This window comes from Erpetoichthys calabaricus, chromosome 6 (assembly GCF_900747795.2).
Source record: "Erpetoichthys calabaricus chromosome 6, fErpCal1.3, whole genome shotgun sequence".
In the NCBI taxonomy this organism is placed as follows: Eukaryota; Metazoa; Chordata; class Cladistia; order Polypteriformes; family Polypteridae; genus Erpetoichthys; species Erpetoichthys calabaricus.
Window position 1 is genome coordinate 77,660,011 of NC_041399.2, and position 26,220 is coordinate 77,686,230.

General features: G+C 37.5%; 1 protein-coding gene across 3 annotated transcripts in view; it reads left to right on the top strand.

Annotated features, from left to right (window-relative positions):
• The window catches only part of tmem200ca (transmembrane protein 200C, genome duplicate a), a 75,488-nt gene extending 63,904 nt beyond the window's left edge, over window positions 1–11,584 (top strand). Inside the window, exons 1-2 of one of the 3 annotated variants that reach the window (XM_028803738.2) lie at window positions 4,695–4,850; window positions 9,343–11,584. In XM_028803738.2, coding sequence (XP_028659571.1) covers window positions 9,376–11,049 — 1,674 coding nt within the window. In that variant the 5' untranslated portion in view covers window positions 4,695–4,850; window positions 9,343–9,375 and the 3' untranslated portion in view covers window positions 11,050–11,584. Of the gene's footprint in view, window positions 1–4,694; window positions 4,851–4,920; window positions 5,237–9,342 lie in introns of those variants that run through there. The other 2 variants (XM_051929154.1, XM_028803737.2) reach the window with 2 other exon arrangements.
• The last annotated feature ends 14,636 nt before the right edge of the window (window positions 11,585–26,220 follow it).

A 26,220-nucleotide genomic window follows, 5' to 3' on the forward strand; every position in this document is an offset into this window, starting at 1 on the left:
GTCCTAATTACAACCCGTGAAGAGTCAATGAGGTAATTGAAACCACCCATGCCCTTTATGTACAAGTGTGATCAGCCCCAGTCTCCCCATTAAATATCCAGGGGCTGCAGAAACACACACACCCATGGAGCCTGAGCCTAGCTGTTTTTATTTAAAACCTGTGCACAGTCATGGACTCTAATGTGTATCACTACACAGTGCCATTGGGGGTGTGTACTAGTAGATTCAGTGATAGTTTCTACTAATAACCGGGGAAGACCCAGGACACGCTGGAGGGACTATGTCTCCTGGCTGGTCTGGGAACGCCTCGGGATTCTACCGGAAGAGCTAGAAGAAGTGGCCGGGGAGAGGGAAGTCTGGGCATCTCTGCTCAAGATGCTGCCCCCGCGACCCGACCTCGGATAAGCGGAAGAGGATGGATGGATGGATGGACTCGTAAGGCTGCTGAACAGTCAATAGTATAAAAAAAAAATCAGATACTGTGTATGCATAGTTTTGAGGAGACACAGAAGTAAAAATTTCATTGTACTATGCAAATAAACTTGCTTTAACTGTCATTTGCAATCATTTAACTTGTAGAGTCAAGCATCTGAGTGAGTTGATGTGAGAGTGAGCTTATAAGCTCTTTCATAAAACCCCATAGATAGCCCTGATAAAGAAGTAAAGTCTTCAGAGTCCTCAGGTTATCATCATGTCTGCAGTCATTCATTTAACCCTTATTATACCCTAAAACCATCTTATCCAGTTTAGCGCAACTGGAAGCTGCTGCCTTTACCATTTGCTCTGGGTGTGTGACAGTATTCAATCTTGGATGGGATGTCACCTCCCGCATATTTATCTACAACAGTGACAAATTGAGCTGCTCTTTCTGTTCATTCTAAAATAAAATTATTTTAGTTAGTGTTTGAAATCTTCCACATTAGCCAGACATTTGTGTGCCCCCGCATGTAATGCTTTGAAGCATAAGGAAAACCTCTCTGTGATTTAACATGTAATGTGTTAACATACGTAAATAAATGCAGAGACACAGTTATTGGAGCTACTGAAAAAGCATACTTAATTGCTGAAAATGAACCAGCAAATGCTTTTCTTCTGTTGTTTGCTGTGTTTATGAAGCTAAAGTAGTATTTACTAATTTAACAACAAAAATGTAACTAACATAGTAAAAGCACATATGACATGTATTTGAATGGTACACATGTAACTGAGATGCCGTCTCCTGATAAGAGTGATTACTGCCCTTACCATCTATTTCAGTGGCTTATGCTGGGTCAGTGTAACGCTGTTATTAGCCATAACCAAAGGCAAAGTCTGATCATTTATTGTATGTGAGGTGACTTGAAAACAACAGAGCAAAGACTCTTTTTGATAATAATTTGATAATTGACATACTTGATTTCACAAATTTGGACGCCTCCCTGGTGAGGTGTTCGGGCACGTCTAACGAGGAGGAGGCCCCAGGGAAGACCCAGGACACGCTGGAGGGACTATGTCTCTTGGCTGGCTTGGGAACACCTCGGGATTCCCCCGGAAGAGCTAGAAGAAGTGGCCGGGGACAGGGTAGTCTGGGCATCTCTACTCAAGCTGCTGCCCCCGCGACCTGATCTTGGATAAGCGGAAGAGGATGGATGGATGGATGGATAGATGGATTTCACAAACTTAGCCTTAAAATTGTTAAAAGAGCAGGAATGGAAAAAAGGCATCAGCTAAGTGACATTTGAAATTTGAATACAGCCGATTGAAAATTACACTTCATAAATGTTATTAATCAACTATTGTGCATTCCATATACTGCTAGAAACATAAATCTCACAATAGCAAAAGCCACAACACTGACAAAGTTGATTTCCTGACAAATATGGGTTCATAAGCAAATTGTTACAAAAGAATTTGTGTAAATGAAAATATCTTGACTTGTCTTGGTATTCAGTAATTCATGTGTCAATGATATAATAATGTTTGAGGTTTTATTTCCAGTACTGATACTGCAATGAATTTTCATTTTTAAATAGCCCCAAATTGTATTAAAATAAATCCAGTTTATTTAGTAGAATTTAATCTAATGGTGTGCATTCATGTTTATTATTGATAGTGTTACAGTTTATTGCTGGCTACTTAAAAATTAAATTAAAAAAAGCAATAATTACCTTTGTGACCCATCAACTAATCTACACTTAGCATGTGTATCATTTACATTTTTAAGATATACTATAATTTACAGATTATTATTACTATTTATAATGAAGAAAAGAATAAAGGCAGTGATACTGTACTAATCATAACCACGAGGGGGACTACCAGATAAACACTGCAATACAAGGCCCTGAAATATTTCAGTGAGGACAGTAAGGAAACCACATTGCTATGTTGAGAGGTCTCTACAGGGCACTTTGGGATCCTCTTAGTGTGTGTGGACGACTCTGGGTCAGTGGGGAGGACAACCTATTTGAGGATTGGCAGTGGTTATCTGGGATGACTGTTGCACAAAACTGTGCAAGCACCTACAGTTGGTAAATTGACCTGTAGATGTATAGGACCAGGACAGCTGGAAGCCTTTTGCTGAAATGTCTAGAAGTAGTTGGCTGGGGCTTAAAACCCCCTTCATTCCCCTAGGGCTGGTGATCTTGGAGATGGAAAATGAATTATTGACAAGGCCTGGGTGAGTGGAAGGTGTATGATAGACTGGAGATGAAGGATCAGGGAGTGCTTTTAAAGGTGCTTGTGGTTGAGGTGGACCAGCCACCCCATGTTTTGGCTGTGGTTAGTTATTTATATAGAAAGACTCGGTGGCATATTTGGTCTTTTGTTATCTTCACTTTTTGTTGTACTTTATACTGACTGCACAAAATGGGGGAAGGGGATGTCAGAAGATAGATAACTAATAACTAGTGTGGTGGATTGCCGGCATTTTACTCCTGCCCTCACCCCCAGGCCGCCAGGAGGAGCTCTCCCGACAGCATGATCGTGCTCCGAGTTCCAGCAGGGCCTCATGGACTATGTAGTGTTTATACACAGCCCTGCTGGATACCTTGGGGGCCACCGGAAGTCACTGTAAGGGGGCTAGCGGGCTCTTATGTGCCCTATAACCCGGGAGTGCGTCATCATCACAAGACAGGAAGGAACGACGTGCTCCCGGGCTGAAGAAAAGGACTGTTTACCCTGACCCGGAGGGAATAAGGACTTGTGGGTTTGGACAGGAACCACTTCCGGGTCAGGGGATATAAAAGGACTGTGAGAAAGCCCAGACACTGAGCTGAGCTGGGAGGTAGGAGGGCGAAGTGTCTGGGCGAGGAGGATTGGTATTTGTATTTAGAGAATTATTGTAGTTTATGAGTGTGGAGTGGAGGGTGCTTTGTGCACGTTATAATTATAATAAAGAGTCTTGGACTTTTACCTGGTGTCTAGAGTGGTACCTGAGGGTGTTAGAGGTGGCTCCATGCCTCTACTTTGACACTAGCTAAGGACAAATCTGGAAAGACATTCAGTAAACAGAGCTCAGGGCATGAGATAAGTATTAAATATACAGCTATAGTGAGAATGTCCTAAAACCAGAATAGTGAATAAAGCCAAAGTCACAATGTTAGGTATAAATATTAGTCGAGGGGCAGAAAAGAGTTCAAAAACAGAGATTCTTTTACGTGCTTGAACAGTAATGCTAGATATTTAGGTTGTATCCAGAAACTTGGATGATAAGCATTCTGTTCTGTCAGCTTATAAGCTGTTGCACTATTGGTGTCACGTCCGAAAGATGACACCTGGCAAACCGTGGATGCATCTCCAATGTAAAATAAAAACAAGACAGTGCCACATAAGAATGTATTTAATTTTAACATGAATCACAATGCATGTGATTCAAAAGTCAATATGACAAACAGATTCCTTGATCTCTAAAACTCTCAATCAGAGTCTTAATTAATTTTAGAGGCCAAGGAGAATCTGTAGAAGATTAAAAATAAACACCAGATCATGACATACCTTTGTGTTGTTATTCCCTTGTTATAATTTTTTCTTTCTGATTTTGGTCCTTTTGGCCACCATTGTCATTGTTTTGGCTGAGGAATAGCTCAAGAGCTTACTCCTAATGTCAATGACATATAATAAAATATTTCATCCAAGATGGACTGGCACTCTGTCCAGTGTTGGTTCTTGCTTTATGCCCAAAACAGCTAGGAGAGGCTCCAGCCTCCCTCACCTCTAAATTGATGTATGCCAGCTTTGAGAACGGAATATAAAATGTTTCATGCTGTATACTGTATAATCGGGATATTAGCTGAAATATGTGAGAAAGTGCCGTGGCAGAATTTTTAATGAATGTGTGTTGCTTGTATGGAAAAAAAAAACTTGAATATTTTAAATACTTTCATTGCAGTGTGGAACAGAGGAAGATGAATTTGTTTCAAAGTAATTTTAGAAAGAAGCATTCATTATTTCTCTTTTACAGTATCCAAATTGATGCTTCCTTGTACATGCTATATGTATAAACTCCAGAATATCTCCACCTTGAATGCTGTGACTTTCATTTAACATTCTGCCTCAGAAAATATTTTACTCTCAGCAGCATCCAGGGCCAGGATCTGCTCATCATCAAACTCTAAAGGTGGAGTTCAACTTTAAGAATTGTGAATTGGCACTGTGCTGTCGCAAGTCCCTTGCCCAATCACTGTCGATGGCCCTACGCAAGTGTGAGTTTGCCATTGTATGCTCAGTGCCTTCAGGATAGGCTGCAGCACCCCAGACGCCTGGGTAGTTGTGTAGTAGTCCATGTTGTCTGTCATATCCAGTTTTAGAGTGTATGTGAGTATCTGGAACAAGCTACAAAAACAGGATGACAGCTATGGAGGTTGGAACATGTCAGGATTATTTTTATATTTTTTAAGACTCATATTTTTATTGGTCTGTAATGACTAATATAGTCACAGCGTCAACACTGTGTTTGTGAATAAATTGTTCAAAAGAACAACCACAAAACTGGATAGAGGAAACTGATGTCAATGATTTGTATCAGCAAGTAAGAAAAAACTGCATCAGCCATTCTCCTCACTGTATATAGTAGAAAACGTTCAGGGGCTATAAATGTCACTTTAATCCACCAGAAGAAAAGAAATGGTGAATAGAAGCACAAAGGGCTGTCGGCAAAGAAAACACTGCTGTTTCTGAAAACGGGGCAGGATAAAAATGAAGCTAGCCGTCTGAATGTTTTGGCAAATTTTACTCAAAATATTATGTGCAGATAAATGTGAGTAATGATGTATTTTAACTTCTGGATGATGAGGCTATAATTAAATGATCTTTTGATTTTTTTTTTTTTTCCTTTTTCCACTCTCCACGTTCCTCTAGTCCAGACAGAAAACATGCTTTATCTTCGCATGCTTTAAACATGGCCATAATTCGTAATTCTACATGATGTTGTGCTATATGTGGCACGCTGTGTAGCATAGTGCCTAAGACGTTGGGCTCAGATTTCAGCTTTGGTACTATTTGGGTATAATAAACATTTTCTGTTCAAATTGTATTTGCTGAACTGTGACATTTACATTAAAAACAATCATTTTTTATGTTTATTTTATTTAGTTGAACTTCATTAATATCTTCATTCAAGTCCCTCATTCCCTTTATCATCTCTACTGCTATGCTGCATTTTTTCCACTTTTAATTCAGTATGGTCAGCCTGTAATTAACTTATGTCCTATGCAGGAATTGTTCTTGCCTTGCGCCCAGTGCTTTCTGGGATCGCCTCCAAATTTTTCACGATCCTGTTCAGGTTAAGCAGGTTTGGACGATGGATGAATTGCCAGGATGGACTCTGGACTGACAACACTGAATTAGATTAAGCAAGTTTGAGAATGTATGTTAGAAAATGTATCAATGTGTATTTGCGTTTATTAAGATGTTGTGTGTGTTGTGTAATGTATGTTGTGTTAGCTTTATTTACAAAACACTTTATGGTGCTCATCACAAAAAGATGTTGTTGTAGTATTATATGAATAAGCCCAATTGCCTCACATTTCCAAGGACCTGGGTTTGATTCCTGTCCCATCCACTCCTTGTGTGGAATTGTCACTTCCCTATGTCCGTGAGGCTTATTCTAGTCACTCCACTATCCTCATCTTTACCAAAATTAGTAAAGAGCTAAACGGATTGTCCCAAAACCTTGATGATATAAAAGTGGGCTTTGTCTTTTGGAAAGCTTGACTCCTGTTTGAATTAGACTTGTTTGGTTCACGTTGCAGAATGACACCACTTATTGTCCATTCATCCATTTTCTAAATCTCCAGTGTAGGATAAAAGTCTGTCCCCAAAAAATTGTATGGAAGGCAAGTTGCTTGAAGAGGAGACTCACATACACCCCACAAATTAGATTTTTGTTTACATCTTATTAAATAAAAATATTGCTGTTCAGAATCACTGTTTTGGCACTGCAGTATTTACCAAAATACACCTTGTTCTTTATTCAAGTATTGCCTGGTCCATTCAAACACATTTCCCATTTACACTGATTGAGCCATCTATTCAGCAATTTTCTAATATGCTTTATTTAACCAAGAATCACAAGAGCTTTGGACACAAGATGGGAATAAATCCTGTATGGAGTACCAGTCCATTGCAGGTCACACTTTTACACAAACCGACAGGGTGAATTTAGAGTCATTGGTTAAGCTTATCTGTATTGGCTTTAGGATGTGGTGAGAAAACCAAATAGATACTAGGTGAACATGCAAGCTCAACACACTCAAAGCCAGGGCAAGGATTTGAACCAAGGACTTATTATCTTTAAGGCATTCTTTTCCCATGAGGACACATAAGAGTTTAAATGAAGAGCTTTGCTACATAAGAACTGAAGAAGTTTAATTGAAAGCTGGTAACACAATTCATTGTAGAATACCTAGACTTCCAAGCATGGCAATTCCGTAGCCAAAGCACGTTGAGTTCATTGTCAGCTCTATGTTATATGTATGTCAGTAAGAGAGGTCTTCCCTACCTTACTCTTATTGAGCTAGAGTTGACTCATGTTATTTCTGAGACCGCTTACTCCATATTGGGGCAGCTAGATAGATCTATCTATGAGGGTGCACACCTATAAATACCTGGGAGTGTAGCTGGATGATAAATTGGACTGGACTGCCAATACTGATGCTCTGTGCAAGAGAGGACAGAGCCAACTATACTTCCTTAGAAGTCTGGCGTCCTTCAACATCTGCAATAAGATGCTGCAGATGTTCTATCAGACGGTTGTGGCAAGTGCCCTCTTCTACACGGTGGTGTGCTGGGGAGGCCTGGACAAACTGGTGAGGAAGGCAGGCTCCGTTGTAGGCATGGAGCTAGACAGTTTGACATCTGTGGCAGAGTGACGGGCGCTCAGCAGGCTCCTGTCAATCATGGAGAATCCACTGCATCCACTAAACAGTGTCATCTCCAGACAGAGGAGCAGCTTCAGCGATAGCTGTCAATGTCCTGCTCCACTGGCAGACTGAGGAGATCGTTCCTCCCCCACACTATGAGACTCTTCAATTCCACCCGGGGGATGGGGGTGGTAAACGTTAACATTATACAAAGTTATTGTCTGTTTTACCTGCATTTTTATATCATGGTTTACTTTAATATTGTTTCTTTATCAGTATGCTGCTGCTGGAGTATGTGAATTTCCCCTTGAAATTAATAAAGTATCTATCTATCTATCTTTGGAGTAAGCTGTCTCAGAAAATAGATGGAAGGATCTCACAGTAGTATGAATGTTGTAACATATATTAAGAGAAATGTGGGATGGCCTCAGGGAATACTCCCATTTATTGATAATGGAAGTATGTTTCTTAGATTTCACAATGCACAGTAGGAACATTCAATTACAGTATATCTCCTTTTATGTTCAATTGCCTAAAGGAGTGGAGTCAGGTGCAAAGAGGAAATGCCTTCATTAGTCATTTGGCAGGTCCACTCTAGGAACAAAAATGGAAACTGTTAGATGACAATGTTACACTGAAATCTTCCCAGCCTTGAACATTTTATCTTCAATTACAATTACCTGTTTGGCAATTAATCATCAATGAAAATGAATAGCTCCAATTTCTCTTCCTGAAGATGGTACAGGTCATTGTATGGACTTCAAAGTATATTAAAGTCAGTCAACTTGTTTTTTTAAATGTTATGACAACAGTAAATGCTTAAAGTATGCATTTATAGACTGAGAGAGGGACTGTTGCTGTGTAAGAAACCCCTTTATAGGTAGTAGCCGATCAACTGTTTGACTGACTGAGTCCTTCTTTAGCAAAGTGGTAGAAGAGGGGACTTTTTAATATAGCAACACTAGTTCGAGCCTCACCGCTGCTGCTGTGTCTGGAAGAATGATGTTTAGAGATGGGAACATCACCCTGAGCATATTCCTTAACAGAGACATAGATATATCTCTCTGGTCTTGCTTATTGTGTGATTGTTAATAATACACAGTGTTACAAGATAGAAGGTGAGTGCTAACCCTCTTCATCACTGTATGAGTGCTACTCTCGTCTACATCAATATTTTTTTTCTGTGTTAAGCAAAATTATACCAAAGCAACTCCAGAAGAATCAGGCTGGTTCTCCGTAGGCCTTGCCAAAAACCAAGATTTGGGTTTAGTACGCAGAAGGATTTGAATATAATGTCTTCTCAAAAATAAGTTAATTTTTGTCTGTTTACTTAATAAGTCAGACTTACCAGAATAGTTCAAGAGGACAGGTGTGTCTTTGTCAAATGACAATAAAACCTAAACCTTGTAAACTTCCAGTTTGGAATAATGCACTAACATGGATATTCAGGGCTGATATATTTTCTTTCCTTTTTCTTCTTATCCACTAATTCACTTTTTTTTTTTTTTTAAATAAGTTCCTAGTTTTAAATGAAAATATGATGGATTGAGCCATGAATGCCAGAGTGATGGATTCCACATTCAGGCTATGCTGACTGAATGTCTTCAAGTTTCTAAAATAAATACTAAACTGACAAAGGAGCAGCAGCCAACATTGCCAACTGCAGTGGCTTACATTTTTAGCTTTGTGGTAAACTTTGAAGTAAGTAGCATAATTGTTCTTACCATCATGTTGTTATTTTCCATGTTATGCCAGCAGAACAAGAACAACAGAACATCAGAAGTGTACCTAAGCTTTTAGTCCATTGTCAGGTGATTCTAATATTATGTGATTTCTTTTGCCAGCAGCTTTATGATGAATCTTCTTCATTCTTAAAACAATACATTCAATTTTTCAGTATTTTTTGAAAAGCTTGTTTATCTCTCTTATAATTTCTGAGTGGTGAGTTGATGTGTTTGAGATATGTTAGAAATTAATGGATTTTTTTTTTTTGTTCCTCCAGGATGACTGACTCCATTGCCAATAAAAAGTGACCATGATAGCAACTGGAGGTCTGCTACGGATCTCCGCTAGAAGGCAAGATTCTCTTCGTGCTAAGAACCGAGTACAAAACAAACGGAAAAAGAAAGCCAAAAAGAAAAGAAAGAACGATGTGGTGGTTGTAAAGGGCAAATTGAAGCTGTGCTCCATCTCTGGGTTCATTGCCGCTTTTGGAATATTGGTGCTTTTGGTAGGAATAGCCATGGCTGTAATGGGGTACTGGCCAAAAAATCACTCCATCTATAAAGAAGACTTTAGTCCTCCTAAAAGGCTGCAAAGCAGTAAAAGGATTTATGATGCCAAGTTGTTTGCTCAGACAAACTGGTCACGGAGTAGCCATGCAGTCTATCAGCTTGACCTTGATTTCCTAAAGGACAATCAGACAAATGCTACTGGAATTGACGTTCCTCCTCCTTCTACAGGATTTTTCTCACGCTTTCTGGCTAAATATTTACACTCTGACAAGCTTAAAGTTTTTGGCCCATTAATAATGGGCATTGGTATATTCCTGTTCATTTGTGCCAATGCTGTGCTTCATGAAAACAGAGACAAAAAAACCAAGATAATCAACCTGAGGGATATCTATTCTACGGTAATTGATATACACAGTTTACGGACCAAAGACTGCACACCTTTGAACGGCTTTGTTAATTATGTGCAGTCCCGGGGTGTAGATGTGAAATCTGGGGGATCTTACACAGCAGCTATGTTAGTCAAAAGCTCCTGGCCTTCTACTGTTGGAGGGGCATCCAGGGTGCAAGATCAGGGAAGTAATGTTCAAGCAATGAGACGTCAGTCCCTGGCGAGAAGACCAAGTCTCTCTAGGGAAGGGTGGACTTTTACCGACACGGTGTATAGTATTTATAATGAACAATCGAGGGCTATCGAAAGGCCACCCATTCCAAAAAAGTGGGAAACTACATCTATTGTCACTTCTTCCATCAACGCTTTTACTCTTCCAATGATCAAACTAAACAATTGTGGGGTGGATGAAAAAAATAACAAACAGTACAGTGATGGTGCCAAAGAGGCTCCAGAAATAAAAGCCAAACCAACTCCTTGTGATTTCAAAGTGGTAAGCCATGGGTGCAGTGAGGATGAGCACACAATGACAAAAGTAGAGACTTCGAAAACTGGGGTGTATGTTTGTAAAGATTTAGGACCATTTTATCAAAGCACAGGCAGCTTGCAAGAGGGAGTCCCTCGGGTTTCCCCGCAGGGATCTCAGGTCCAGTTGCTCCCTTCAACCCCAGCTAGGAGAGCAATGGGTTCCAGCCTTTCACTGGGAGCTTTGTCCTCCTTTTCAAAATCAATAGATCTTGGTGAGTGTCTGTCAACTGCAAATGATTTGCATGTGGAAAAAAGCAGACGTCCCAGCTGCCCTAGGCTGGAACGTTCAAATAGTAAGGGCTATATAAAACTGGGAGAGGGAGAGGTGTCATTTGAGTCCACTGAGGTTACTGCTGACGCAAGTCAAATGTGTACAGACAAGTCCCCAAAGCATGACGATGAGGAAGACTGTACTATTTCAGATTCAGAGGATAACACTGACAATCTGCCCAAAGGAGGTCTGCGGCAATACACAAACAGGGAAAAACTTCTAATGATTTCCAAGTCAAATGCAGCAGTAGCAGTGGATGATGAGGATATTGAAAGCACTAGCAATTGAAACATCACAGAACTGCTCTAGTTTCTTGACTTTTTAAAAAGATTTTAGAGTTCAAAATGATTGTGGACAAACTAGCAGATATGTGTCACTATCCAAAGAATTGCAGAATGCCACAGGTATGTCTACTGTTTAAATGTGGGTCACTCCAAGCAAAAAAAAAAAAAAGAAAAGAAGATACAATAATAATTACCAATTTTGTTGTAACGTTGAGCTGTGATTGTAGATTTCTTACAGATTAACGGTGTATATTAACGGTAACAATTGCACACACGTGGCTGTTACATGTATCTAATTAGTTTGTCTTTTCTAACAAAGAAGTATGTTCCACGACTACTTGCTAAATGAAACGTTTGTAACTGGTTATTTTATTTCCTTTTTAACGTAAGATATGAGGTTTCCTTTTCTGCTAGAGACGTAACTGTTTTAAAAATGTTACCAGACTTAGCAATATTATCTGTAACGGATTTTGACTGCTTGCCAATAATATGTTGTTTGTATTTCTGTCCTCCTCACAAATATAACCAGACTTCCTTAATTCTTTACCAGTTATTCTTCAGTCCTCTACAAATATCCTAAATTCTTGATTTGCTTGTCTTTTTTATTAAAAAAAGATGTTGAATTGTATAAATGAAGAAGAAGAAGAAGAGGTCAGGTTATTTTGCAAAACCCATATTTGTGTATTTATGTTTGCTGCAGTGTTAGATGAAAATCTGCTTTCATTTCAGCTGCTTTTTGAATACAGAAACCAAATCAGGAATTTAATCCGACTAAACTGTAAGGCAGACGGCATGGTTTGCAACATTTTTTTCACTAAGAATACCAGGAAAGCTTGTGGCTTTTGCATCACAGAGCTGTTAGTATAACATATAAGTAGACGCAAATGATAAATTAATGTTTTGTGAATAAATTCTTAGAAAAATTAACATGTTAGCAAGTAAAAGAGCATGTTTGAAACTAAAGCTTTGGATGGCACCCCTTGCCAGTTAATTTTGAAAGATTTTAAAAATGTCTTACTCTCTTATTATTAATGTAATTGAATTAAAAGCAGACACTAAGGTAAAGCTCTTAACCTCTAGAGTAAAGTTTGATGTTCTGTAAGTATATATACAGTAAAGCAGGGAAGGATGGGATTCACATGGTGATTCAGAGATGGATTTAAGATACTGACTTTGGGATTATAATCCCCTAATAGTATGCATCAAGGCAACAGTGCCTGTTTGAGAAGCATTCCTTCAAACTGATTATATGCATGCAGTCAAGGGATGTAAAAGGCAACATACACATCTCATGTATTCCAGTTTGTTTACATGGATCTGATCTACAGTATATAAAGAAGTATGAAAAGTAAAAACGCACAATCACAACTTGTCTAAGTTAATTTAGACTACTTTTGTTTGGTACTAAACTTGATACAGACATATGCAAATTCAGTGTGACCATGTGTGTGAACACTTGAATTGGAAATCTGGAAAATTACACTGTTTAACTCCACTGTAAATGTGACCTTCGTCTTATGTCTTCATTGAAAGTCAAGATGAATAACATTACAAATTCAGTGCATCAATAGAAAGAAAGCAACATGGCAAGCATAATAAGCGTCTGGACTGATTGCTGTTAGCCCACACAGCCTAATTACTGGGTTTTCTCACAGATATGGTGTACCTCAAGTGGGTATTATTTCTGAGCATCTCTTGTAGACACATTTTGACATGAGTAACTGAACGTCCCCCTCAGCATTCTGAAATGTCCCAAGCCACTGTTTTGGATCAATACTCTTCACATCTTGTCCATTCATTTCTGGCTTCTCTCTCATGCCCACAGGTTTTCACAAACACATTCTGTAATAATGATTGTACTACAAACCAACGGCTACATTTTTGTTTCTTTTGTATTTCTTTTCCTTACCACCGTGAGCTGACAAATTCACAGACATTTTTAACTTAAAATAAAATGAAGTAGCATAGCATTCAGTATACTGCTGGTGTTCATGGTAGTCAATTTGTCAATTTAGGTTTATTGAATTTGCACATTCAGGATGTCAATACACATTTGTATAGGATTGTAGTTAAGGCAAAGAATCAAACAAGAACACAGAAGTGAATTAAAAATTGAAATTCAGCCATCTTTTTCCTGCAGTGTGAAGGTAACCAAACAGGTTTCAAGGAGAAGGTGATTCATCATCATATCCTGTTTTAAACTCAAGTTGCTTCCTTTTTATCTGTTTGCATTTCAACTTTTTTATTTATTCATTCAACTCACTTTGCCACATTTTCAGCTTCTAGTCTTAACAGGACCAATGACCTTGCCATTTAAATGCAGAAATGCTCTGAAACCCTTTTTTCACATCTCCAAATCTAAAAAAACCATTTCCCATTCTGTCTCTACTTTTTTTACATTACCCAGCGTTAGTGTTGTATCGATATTAAAATTTTTACTTCATTACTGGTACCAAAATTATACTGAAACAAGTAACCGATAACTTGGAATTTTTTAGTTTGTTTTTATTCAAAGAAACTATTTACAAAACCTTTTCTCAATACGTTGGGGATGACTAGTGTAATTAACCATTTTAGTCTCTCTTTTTATCAAGTGAATTGACAAGTATGTAATAAAGCTCAGCTAGTTTTATTTAGTTTTCTGCTAGTCACACAGACACAGCCCTGCAAGCAGAGATTTAGTTTAGTGGAGTAACATTACCGTATTTTACATAATACTGGTTATAGTACTGTTTTAAAAAATATGGTAATGTGGTACTTTTGCTAGTATACCATGCAACAGTACTGTGCAATAATACCTGCTTTCAACTTTTATGCTTTTGAATTCTTTGATTGCACACCAATTTATGTTCTCCTTAGTATTTATTTTTAATTTTGTAGTAAATTGTTCACATTTCAGAGCAGTTGCTGAGAAAGTGATGCTTTGCAGTAAGGTATTGTTCTCTTTCTAAAAGCTTTCAATGGCATCTAAATGTTTTGGTTTTTTTTTTTTTTCACCTGTCATGCTCACGAGTTATTGTTCAGGCATAGAAATTACAAAAGAAAAAATAAAGCTCCACATAAAGAACAAGTTTCGATGACAACAGGCCATCTAACCACACAGAGCTCACAATCTGTATCCAACCAACCTTTTTAAGGCATAGTCAACCAAAATACTTCTGTCTACTACACTGCTTAAAGTGTATCTGTAATTCTCTTAGTGAGTAACACATTTGTAATATTTATGTCAAATTTATTCTTAACTAGCTTGTATCTGAGCCCACCACTTCTTTAACTCATTATAACATAATAGCTGCTATCCATCATACATGTTCACTTCATAATGTTAAAAACCTCTGTTATATCCTCTGTTCATATATATTTGCTCAAACTAAAAAGTTCAACTTCTCCAGTCTTTCCTCTTGGCTCATACATGCCAGACCTTCAATCAGCCTGGTTCTCTGGTGCTGCTATGTCTTTTTTTTAAAATTAGGAACTGCACGCAGTATTTCAAATAAAGCCTCACATGCGAGTTGAGTGTCTTAAAAATAGCCTTACTTACTGGCGCTTAACACATGGTGCTATGTAACCCAATACCATATTAGCCTTTTTAATGGCTTCTGTACATGTTTGGATGTACAAGTCCTCCACAAGTCTATGGTATACTATCCATTGTGAGATGTTACATTATATTACTGGATGTAATATTTTTACTTTCTATATGACTTTAAATGTATTTACAGTATGCGCCAAATTTTGTTTAATGCAAAGTATTCTAATCTGAAATCTGTCTAGACCTTCCTATACTAATTTTCTGGCTGCAATTATCTACCTTTTGATCTGGTTTAATGTAAACCTCCCAGTTTGGTTGTTTGTTATTGTAAAATAATAGGAACAGCATCCCCAGAAAAGATCCTTAATGGGCCCCATTTTTAACATTACCTAACATGAAAACCATTCCTTGCACCATAATTGATTGTGTCATTTGCACACTTCACCTTAAATTTCCACTTCTTTTAGTTGGATTAGCAACCTCTCATTCAGCACCTTATCAAAAGCATTTTGAAACTTGAGATGAATCATGACAAATGTGTCTGTCTGTTCAAATGCTTTTGTTAATCCATCCATCCATTTTCCAACCCGCTGAATCCGAACACAGGGTCATGGGGGTCTGCTGGAGCCAATCCCAGCCAACACAGGGCACAAGGCAGGAACCAATCCCGGGCAGGGTGCCAACCCACCGCAGGACACACACAAACACACCCACACACCAAGCACACACTAGGGCCAATTTAGAATCGCCAATCCACCTAACCTGCATGTCTTTGGGAGGAAACCGGAGCGCCCGGAGGAAACCCACGCAGACACAGGGAGAACATGCAAACTCCACGCAGGGAGGGCCCGGGAAGCAAACCCGGGTCCCCAGGTCTCCCAACTGCGAGGCAGCAGCGCTACCCACTGCGCCACCGTGCCGCCTGCTTTTGTTAATTTCACATCAAATTCTAGAATATTTAAAATTACAATCTCCATTGTCTAAACCCATATTTGACAATTCACTTAAATTCATGTATGGGATTTTGTTGCTCAGTTTTGTCTTGCATAATCGTTTCCATTATTGATTCCAATATGTACAGCATGCTGACTGGCCAATTGTTGCTAGGATTAGTGCAATCATCTTTTTTTTTTTTTTTTTTTTTAATACAATTGGGAACTTCCCCAGTAGGCACTGGATGCTTTTACATGACTGCTATACTTACTTTGTTTTTTCCATCAACTCATCTACAGTATTCAAATTTTTCTAAGGGACTAAACACTTAACTCCTATACCAGGAGCACTGGGTACAAATGCCCGTACTAGGCCAATATAGAGACACCAGGCAACTAATAAACAGATCTCTTGGAAGGTGGAAGTAGTGCTGGATTAGTGAATGGAAAAAGCCGTAGTGATACAAGGAAAATGACCAAAATCTATTTACTTAAGCCTAAAATTAAAGTTAAAATTCAAGGCCCATCAATTAGAGCTTTGTAGACAAAGTGCTAAACCTATAGTGTGCCACCCCAGTTTGATTTAATTTTTTAAATCAAAATGACTTGGCTTTTACTATATTAATTTGGTAGGAACAGTTTTTCATTAGAATTTATGGTTTCATTCAGCAAATCAAAGTTACTTTGACTGTGTGTTTCTACTGTATCTGTTTATTACAAAATTAGCTGATATATCAGATCAAAATTAGCTGACACATAAATATTGTATGTTGGACAGGCCTACCACAATTTTTTTGTTGACTTCAAGAAAATTGGCACACTTTTGGTCACTAAACACTATAATTTTATGATAGCTAAGACATTGTCAGCTGAAAAGTAACAGCAGAGTATTAAATATTCCTTATAGGCATTTTCATCAGAGGCACACTGCTAATAAGCCTTCATGTTTCTACCTCGTTTCTTTAGAAGAAGGTCCATTTGTCAATTGTGCAATAATTTTAATGTTCATGTAAAATCAGAATTGTACAGTGTCACAACATTTAGGTGGGAATAGAAAAATGGAAATGTCATCTAATTTGTTGGTGTGCATGTACACACACACACACACACAAAGGATGGAATATCCTTTGGAGAAAAAATGTGTGACAACAAGATCAAATAAGGCTGATGCAAAAAACACATGGAGATACAGAACACTTTTGACATGATTCTGGAAAAAAGTACAGAACAAACAACATAAGAGTTAACCTTTTGGTTTTAATTGGAGTATACTGTATGTGACAATCTGGATGGGTGAATAAAATACATTTCCATAATTTAAAGAGTCTCCAACTGGCTGTGATTGCCAGCCAAGTTGAAACCGTGTTTTTCCAAAATTTTGAACAATGTAAATCAATAATGACGGTAACATAAAAATAAACCAATTGGACTGCCTTAAAGTTTGGGAGAAAATAAAAAGTACATACACACACAAAGTATGACTTTTATATGGTGTATATGATGTGATGCTTCCTATGGGTTGATCCCCCTCTGACACGCTTCTTGCAGGTCATGACTGCATTACTGCCACATAGCCAAATTATATGAGGGGCCATGCAACTGAATGTGTTTTGGTATCTCTGATAGCTAGTGTACGATAACAGTATGAACAGAATACATGTAATAAATATAAATCATATTTTTGCATTTTACATCCCTTATGCATGCAGTACTGTATATGTGCATGTTTTAAAAGGGTTATCCAATAGTTATAAGGTATTCAATAGTACACAGTATACTGTGATGCCTCTGTCTTACATAAGTAGCACTGCAAAAAGCAAGATGTCTCACTGCAAACCTGCTAAAGAAAATAGATGGTGGTGGACCATTTGCAAACTCTGAAAAGAAATATCACAATTTTTATTTTTGAATAATGAGCACTAGAAGTGTATTTTATATATCTTTTATCTTTGGAATATACACAGAGAATACAAAATGTTCTCACCCAACTTAATAAATCTGAGTAGCCAAGGCATCTAAGCTGTTGACAACAGCCAATTACTCTGCTATATTTCTCAAAACTGCATGGACTGTGTCTCAGATGGATTTTCGTTTGCTGTTTCATAAGGATTGTTTGAGAAATGGAGGTCTCAATGATGATATGTGACAGATGTGTACTGTGGATGCAGGGTTTCAGATGCTACAGCCTATGGCTGATTTGAATGTTAATACATCTTTGGTACAACAGTATTTTTTCTATTAAATTTACGAGTACCAGACTTTATTTTCTTGTATCTGTTCCTTCTTTTGTGATTTTTTTGCAGCTTAAACTGAAGTAAGTTGTTTTTTTTGTTGTTTTAATTAAGAATGAGAAATTTGAGAGTGAAGAGTACCATCAGTAACATCTGGATCTCCTTTAATTTAGTGACAAAGGTTTGAAGACACTTAATTAACAGGGACGAAGCTGGTGTAGGTGAACATGTGGAATGGTTATGTGGTCACTGCACTTGGCATTAGTCAGTGCTCTAGCAGTAGCATTTTAAAACTGATGTTAACTGTTGACAATTTTGTGCACAAAAGTAAATATTGCAGTAATAAATCCAATGTGAAATGAAGGTGTAAGGAGTACTTCCACATCCAGGTGGCTACTTGATTGATGGGCTGAAGTTTTCAAAGCAACCCAAATGTAAGCTTGAAGTTTTGGATGTTACTGATTAAAACTCTAAGGTAAGGTGTCATAGAGGGATAAGAGTATATTTTTCAGCCTCATCACTCATAATATACACTCATAATATACAAAGTTGACACTTTATCTATGCCCATGTCAGTATACTGTGTGTTTTTTTCCCTGTTTGTCTGTTAACTTATGTTCTGAGATTTTTCAGGTAAGGGAGACAGAAGTATCAAGGTGAGTTAGTTCTACTCACTAATCATGGTGCTGGAAAGTGATGTATGTTGATTAGCACATGCATATAAGAATTTCACTGGATTCTCTACATGTGACAATAATGATCCTAAAAACCTATTAATAATAATTCAAAAAAGAAACCCAAGCCAAAAAAAAATCAAAACCAAAAAGTAGAAGCAAATATAGAGATCAGAGCAAGAAAACACAGTGTGTTCCAACTCTGCTTTAAGACAGATAGAGGGTGTTTAAGTAATCAACAGAGGTTTGGACACCTATGTAAATTGTTTGCTTCAACTTGTAAGGCTTAATTTACTTTAATTGCTGCAGAACATCTATAGGTTATAACCTATAGACCTATTTGTAATATTCTAATGTTTCTTTTTGTTTTTCAGTCTTTGCTAATCTAAACTTGAAATTTAAACCTAAGGCAGTTTATGGCTTACCTTTTCACTTTTTTAGGTCATTCATTGCATTTCAACCGATTCTATTTGAAGAAAAACTGAGGTGGTATAAAAATTTTGACCAGTAGTATTTACAGTGCATCCAGAAAGTATTCACAGCGCATCACTTTTTCCACCTTTTGTTATGTTACAGCCTTATTCCAAAATTGATTAAATTCATTTTTTTCCTCAGAATTCTGCACACAACACCCCATAATGACAACGTGAAAAAAGTTTACTTGAGGTTTTTGCAAATTTATTAAAAATAAAACTGAGAAATCACATATACATAAGTATTCACAGCCTTTGCTCAATACTTTGTCGATGCACCTTTGGCAGCAATTACAGCCTCAAGTCTTGTTGAATATGATGCCACAAGCTTGGCACACCTATCCTTGGCCAGTTTCACCCATTCCTCTTTGCAGCACCTCTCAAGCTCCATCAGGTTGGATGGGAAGTGTCGGTGCACAGCCATTTTAAGATCTCTCCAGAGATGTTCAATCGGATTCAAGTCTTGGCTCTGGCTGGGCCACTCAAGGACATTCACAGAGTTGTCCTGAAGCCACTCCTTTGATATCTTGGCTGTGTGCTTAGGATCGTTGTCCTGCTGAAAGATGAACTGTCGCCCCAGTCTGAGGTCAAGAGCGCACTGGAGCAGGTTTTCATCCAGGATGTCTCTGTACATTGCTGCAGTCATCTTTCCCTTTATCCTGACTAGTCTCCCAGTTCCTGCCGCTGAAAAACATCCCCACAGCATGATGCTGCCACCACCATGTTTCACTGTAGGGATGGTGCCAGGTTTCCTCCAAACGTGACACCTGGCATTCACACCAAAGAGTTCAATCTTTGTCTCATCAGACCAGAGAATTTTCTTTCTCATGATCTGAGAGTCCTTCAGGTGCCTTTTGGCAAACTCCAGGCAGGCTGCCATGTGCCTTTTACTAAGGAGTGGCTTCCGTCTGGCCACTCTACCATACAGGCCTGATTGGTGGATTGCTGCAGAGATGGTTGTCCTTCTGGAAGGTTCTCCTCTCTCCACAGAGGACCTCTGGAGCTCTGACAGAGTGACCATCGGTTTCTTGATCACCTCCCTGACTAAGGCCCTTCTCCCCCGATCGCTCAGTTTAGATGGCCGGCCAGCTCTAGGAAGAGTCCTGGTGGTTTCGAACTTCTTCCACTTACGGATGATGGAGGCCACTGTGCTCATTGGGACCTTCAAAGCAGCAGAAATTTTTCTGTAACCTTCCCCAGATATGTGCCTCGAGACAATCCTGTCTCAAAGGTCTACAGACAATTCCTTTGACTTCATGCTTGGTTTGTGCTCTGACATGAACTGTCAACTGTGGGACCTTATATAGACAGGTGTGTGCCTTTCCAAATCATGTCCAGTCAACTGAATTTACCACAGGTGGACTCCAATTAAGCTGCAGAAACATCTCAAGGATGATCAGGGGAAACAGGATGCACCTGAGCTCAATTTTGAGCTTCATGGCAAAGGCTGTGAATACTTATGTACATGTGATTTCTCAATTTTTTTATTTTTAATAAATCTGCAAAAATCTCAAGTAAACCTTTTTCACGTTGTCATTATGGGGTGTTGTGTGTAGAATTCTGAGGGAAAAAATGAATTTAATCCATTTTGGAATAAGGCTGTAACATAACAAAATGTGGAAAAAGTGATGCACTGTGAATACTTTCCGGATGCACTGTATGAAAATAAATATCAGGATTTAACAAAAACAATAATATTCAAAGTTGTCAAAAATATTCAACAAAAAAATAACAAAATAAGTAAATGTAACGAATAAACACAGAACCCAGGAACAGGGTCCTGATAAAGCCACAAGTGTTTAGTGATAGAAAGTGAGCAGATGTCTAAGCAGTGACATTTTTAAGGGAAGCTAAGAAGTAGTCTCTTGGTGTCTTGCATCTGAAAGTGAGTTCAGTACAAAGCGGAGAGTGAATGAAACGTGGGGTCATACAAGTATCCTCATGGCAACATGGGAATAATAAAAAAATCTGCCTCATTCACATATTCTGATCGCTGCTGTCGGTAGCATGTTTAAATTTATAAATAACAACACTAACACCAGTAGTCATTTAACAGAAATAAACGCTGAGTAAATGTCTGTCAAGCAAAAGGGGCTGAAAGTGGATTTGACTGTTTGAAGAGAGCTCATGTTGTGCCTTCTCATCAGTAATTTCCTCAAAAATGATTGAGTATTTCATTAAAAGATCCAAAGAAACTGTAGGTACCATAGTTTTATTCCCAAGCATAATTAATCCAAATCATTTTCCAAAAAATAAAGTAACAGTGTTAAATGTAAAGGCAGACTGAAAATAGTTGAAAACTTGAAATAATGCTTTAAACTAAATTAGCAAATATTTAAATTTTCTACAATTTAAACTTGAAGCTTATTTTCTTTTTCAAAAAAAAAAAAATCATCAAGGCTGTCATATTTTTTAAAAATTGAACTTGTTTTGCAAATTGTTCCTATGGACCAGTTTCACTCAATCGTGGCACAATTTGGACATTTCAGAACAGTATAAAAGTGCCACATTTGATCACAGTTGGATGATTCATTCATGACGTAAGATGTGCACCCACAATGAAGACAGATGTATAGTCAGAAGTTGGGTTCAGGAATGTCCACGGTATGTAAATATGTCAAGTACTAGAAATGAAATTTCAAGCCCCTGTCAGTACTTTGTGCTGTACTATGTATGGTAAAGATGAAAAGGTGTGGAACCAGAATGGAGATGTAAATCATCTTGCACATTTTGCCTTGTCTTTATACCTCCTCACTTCACTTTTTGAGATAAAATTCTTCCTATTCCTGTGCTGTTCCTATAAATGAGTGGAAACTGGAGATGGTTTGATGTAGGATTATCTCCTCATGGATTGTGCCAATTTTTATAACTTACAACAGATTTAAATGTATGTAAGAAATTCATTGCTGAGTTGCACAACATGTCAAAACAATTTAATCAACAAATTTGTAAGGTTGGAAAGCTGAAGCAATAGCAGCTAAAGCAGAAGCTAACGGTTTCAGGTATACATTGTCAGCAGATTTGAAGGATGAGTTTTCTTTCACTCATTGAGAAAGTCTGGCATCTGTTTTTGGACACATTTCCCATGTTGACTCTTGTGCGATGCGTTGGATAATCTGCCAGACGAAAGTGTGGACTGCTGAGCGAGACAAAGGATTTGCAGTCTGCTGTTTACTATTCTGACCTTTACCTTATTGTCAGCAAGCAACAGAGGCATGTTTAACATGTTTTATTAGCTCTGTATTCAGCGAGAACATTTGTTATATTGAATATCTATAATTTACTTTAGAAGATAGAAAAGATTTAGGTCAATTATTTCTTTCTTTAGATGCAGACTGTTGTATACCCGCATCTGTTTCCAATGTAGATCTGGGAATTAGTTAAAATAATGAAGACAGACTTTCCTCAGCATAGCTGTAAGTGTTTTGTTGTTCATCTAAATGCAGAACTAGATAAATAATATTCACATAGGAGCAAGCTGTCATCATGTATCAGTATTAAAAGCACAACAAAATACCACTAAACACTTGAGCTTATTACTGTACATTATAAAAGAGGGTCGGCTAGAATTAGGCCTCAGTTCAGCCCTGGCAAGTCTGATCAGCGTCCTGACTTCACAATTTTCAGTGTCACTGACCAACAGATGAGATGCAATTGTTTCATCACATATTTCTGTCAGCTGGCTAATTGTGCTTGCTTATTTCTAATCATGTTCATCTCTCAATTCAAGGCTTACCAAACAAATCTCACGCTGCCTGCTAGCCAGCTGGAAATTACTGGGGAGTGTGTGTGTGTTAGAGATGTCTCCATCTGCTCTATGGAGGTGACCAGCGTCTGATAGCGAATTGGCACATCCTCTATAGCGTATGAGAAGGTTAACTGCTTATTTCCAAAGATATGTATAATATATTAAAAAAATGCATTATTTAAATCATAAAAGCAATATCTTTACATAATATATATGCCTATATAATATATGTCATAAAAATGTATTAAGGTTGAGGGTACCTGTAAAATGTTATATTTGATTTTGGGGATATTATATCGATATATATTTTTTTTTATTCATGTTTTTAGTTGATAGTGTTTAAGAAGATTACTTTCTAGGAGTATGTCATAATATCTGTTGATCCTGGTATACTTCTTCTATGCTAAAAATCAGAGGAAGATTTACAAATATATTTGAAAGAAAAATGAAAAAACTTGTAAATATGTACATGCCAATGGAAACAGGAAGAGTAATTTTTTTGTCCGTGTATTTGTTTCTTAAAGGTAGTTGTGCATGGCATGCATTTGAACTGTGTAGTAAGTGAGCCAACCCTTTTAAGAACATTACCTAGAATGTGATGGGGTTGCTCCTGATCATTTGTGACGTTTCACCTTCCTGCTGCAGTGCATTCACATGAATCTCCTACTGGACTTCAGCAAAACGTGAGGTTGCTGTTGATTTGTTACTTAATAGCAATTAAAGATAATGTCTGTTTTGTTTTGTTTTGTTTTTTTGTGAAAATAAAGAAACAGTTAAATGTATTAAATATTTATTACATTAGTGCAAATACAGTTCTACCACAAGAATGGTATTTCTGGCTAACCAGTTTATAGATTTTATTTTATAGCCTTTTTCTGCTGATCAATGTCAAAAAGCCAAAGTTAAATCCACTGTGATTCAATATTGTTTAACAATAAAATGTGAAAACCTCCAAGGGGGTGAATAATTTAGTAGGCACTGTAGTAACTACACTAAGGCCTTCATGATACAGACACACTCAATCCACTGCTCACCCTGGCAAAGCTCCCTACAGCATGCATCGTCTTACAGTCAGACATCCAAAGCAACCATCACACCATGTCCAAACTCCATGGTAGCCAGCCAGAGTCCATCGTCCTGAAGTTGACTGGTGTCAGGAGTAAATATCCATTTACAGGACACCTGAAGAGAAACCAGCACACACACATAAATAAAAAACTGTTGTTTCAATAAGAAAGCATTTCTTTTTCTTGAATTTATCTGCCATTTCTTTGACATTATAGTTAAAGCTTAGAAGGGAAAAAAGAGTTTCATCACAGTGCAGACAAACAAGACTAATTCTAGCAGAATACCATAAAGGTCTGATACAGGGTCCATTATTGCTATGCCAAGAGAAGTGAATGAAATTGGAAAATTTGATAACAGCAAATATAATGAATTTATACAATGAACACAAAGTAATATGACTAGCCTAAGTGACAACAGTAACAGTCGGTTTATATGCTGTTTCTGTTTGAGCTTCTCAAAATAGACAGGTCACTGCCAAGTCTTGACATTGCAATGTATGAATGTATGATCTGGAGTAGAGATACTAATGAGAGTTCTAGATGGTAAAGAGAGCCTAAGCCATTTATAATGCCTACTGTATCTACTATAAACTTAAAAGCATTTGCATATTTTCAAAACTAGGTTATATGGTCATGCTTGGTTGTATTTTAAAGCATTGCTGTTGTGTTTTGAATCAACTGTAGAGTAGTAGATAAACAACTGGAGTACCCTGACAATAAAGCAAATGTCAATTCAGATTGAAAAGAATAAACTGTGCTCTCAATGATGAGCTTTATTCAAGTTTACAAGTTTTAATGTATAAGGAGTAGTATATATTATAAGTATACACTTAAAAATTAGAAATGGGGGGGGGGCATTTTGTAACTTTGGAGTTTTTAACTTTAAGGACAGTTCTACATTTACTATTGCCAAGGCCTGCCAAAAATAATGCATTCAGTAAAATGTCACAGTTAAAAATGGATGTTAATAAAATGTGCATAACTTCCTTTCTTTCTCTGTCTTTCTTTCTCCCCCATCCATTCCAGTCTTGCCTCCCAAAGCATAGCTCAGATCAAAGACTGCAGAGTCCTGGTATTCTGACATCTTAAGCAGCCTGGCATGCCCAAAACGCACAATTTCTCCCCAACAGCAGTGACTAATAAGTGGCTATAGATAGCAATACATGGTAATTAACGTGAATACTTCTGGTAAGACAGTCAAGGGATAGGATTAAAAATGGAGTGAAACAGTAAGACATGAAACAGAAAGAAAATATAGGAGAAGGGCAAAAAATGAATACTAGAAAGCATGATCTACCGTAGTAATACTAGCAATAATAATAATACTGACATTAATTAAAAAAGGAGAAATAATAATGACAAAGCAGATACATTCTTAATTTTAGGAAATCAAAAACTGAGAGTAACTTCCCAGGGCTCATAATTCCTTTAATAAATTTAATTAAAAATCAAACTATCAATGAAAGCATAAAAAAGGCAAATTAAATCCCTAATTAACAAATAAGTTAATTAATTAACTTAATTAAAGTTAATTTAAACTGAAGAAAGGAAGAAAAAAGAGCTAAACATACGAAAATGTAATGATAGAAGAACAGTAAAGGCAAGAAATTAGGATTCTCCATATTAACAGCCTGAGGACAGTGTACAGTTTGAATGTACTAAAATGTACGCAAGATGCAATACCAATTAAGTTTATTTTACACATTTTAGTCTACTTTATAGGCAAATCTATTTAAAAAATGATTTGTAGGTATCAGCATTAAAAACTTGAAAATCTTTAAGTTAATTTGTTGAAATCCACCCAAAACCTTCTCTTAAGACTAACAAGTGCATGTTCTCCACAAGATTTCAAAAGAATTGGTTTATTATTTCTTGAGTTACAGTATTCACAAACATTTTACCACAGACACCCTGATATATATCTATTCCAAAACCTGTTTTAGGGATATCAAAATGTATTTTTCCATTACAAACTTAAAGCAGATTTTTATGAAAACAATACTTCCTCTATGTAAGAAGTATTCATAAAGAAGAACAAGAAAGAATAAATGATTCAGTAATGAATAACAGAGGAACTGAACAAATCATAAGAAAAAGGCAGTAACCAAAGAACTAAGTGTAATCAAAAATATGACACATAAAAAGGAAAGAGAAATTCAAACTTAATCAAATGATCCTTAACATCCATCCATCCATCCATTTTCCAACCCGCTGAATCCAAACACAGGGTCACGGGGGTCTGCTGGAGCCAATCCCAGCCAACACAGGGCACAAGGCAGGAACCAGTCCCAGGCAGGGTGCCAACCACACCGCAGGATCCTTAACATAAATTCTTAAATACAAAAACAAAACTATAGACCAGAAATAAAAAAAAAAACAAAAAGAAAAAAATAGCATAAATGGAGCCACAAACACCCAACTAAAGCATTGTAATGACATAGAAACTGGTGGCGTTTATAGCCCTCTCTAGTTTTCTTGTGTTTTTATAAATCACCTGGTAATACATCTGTGCACTCAA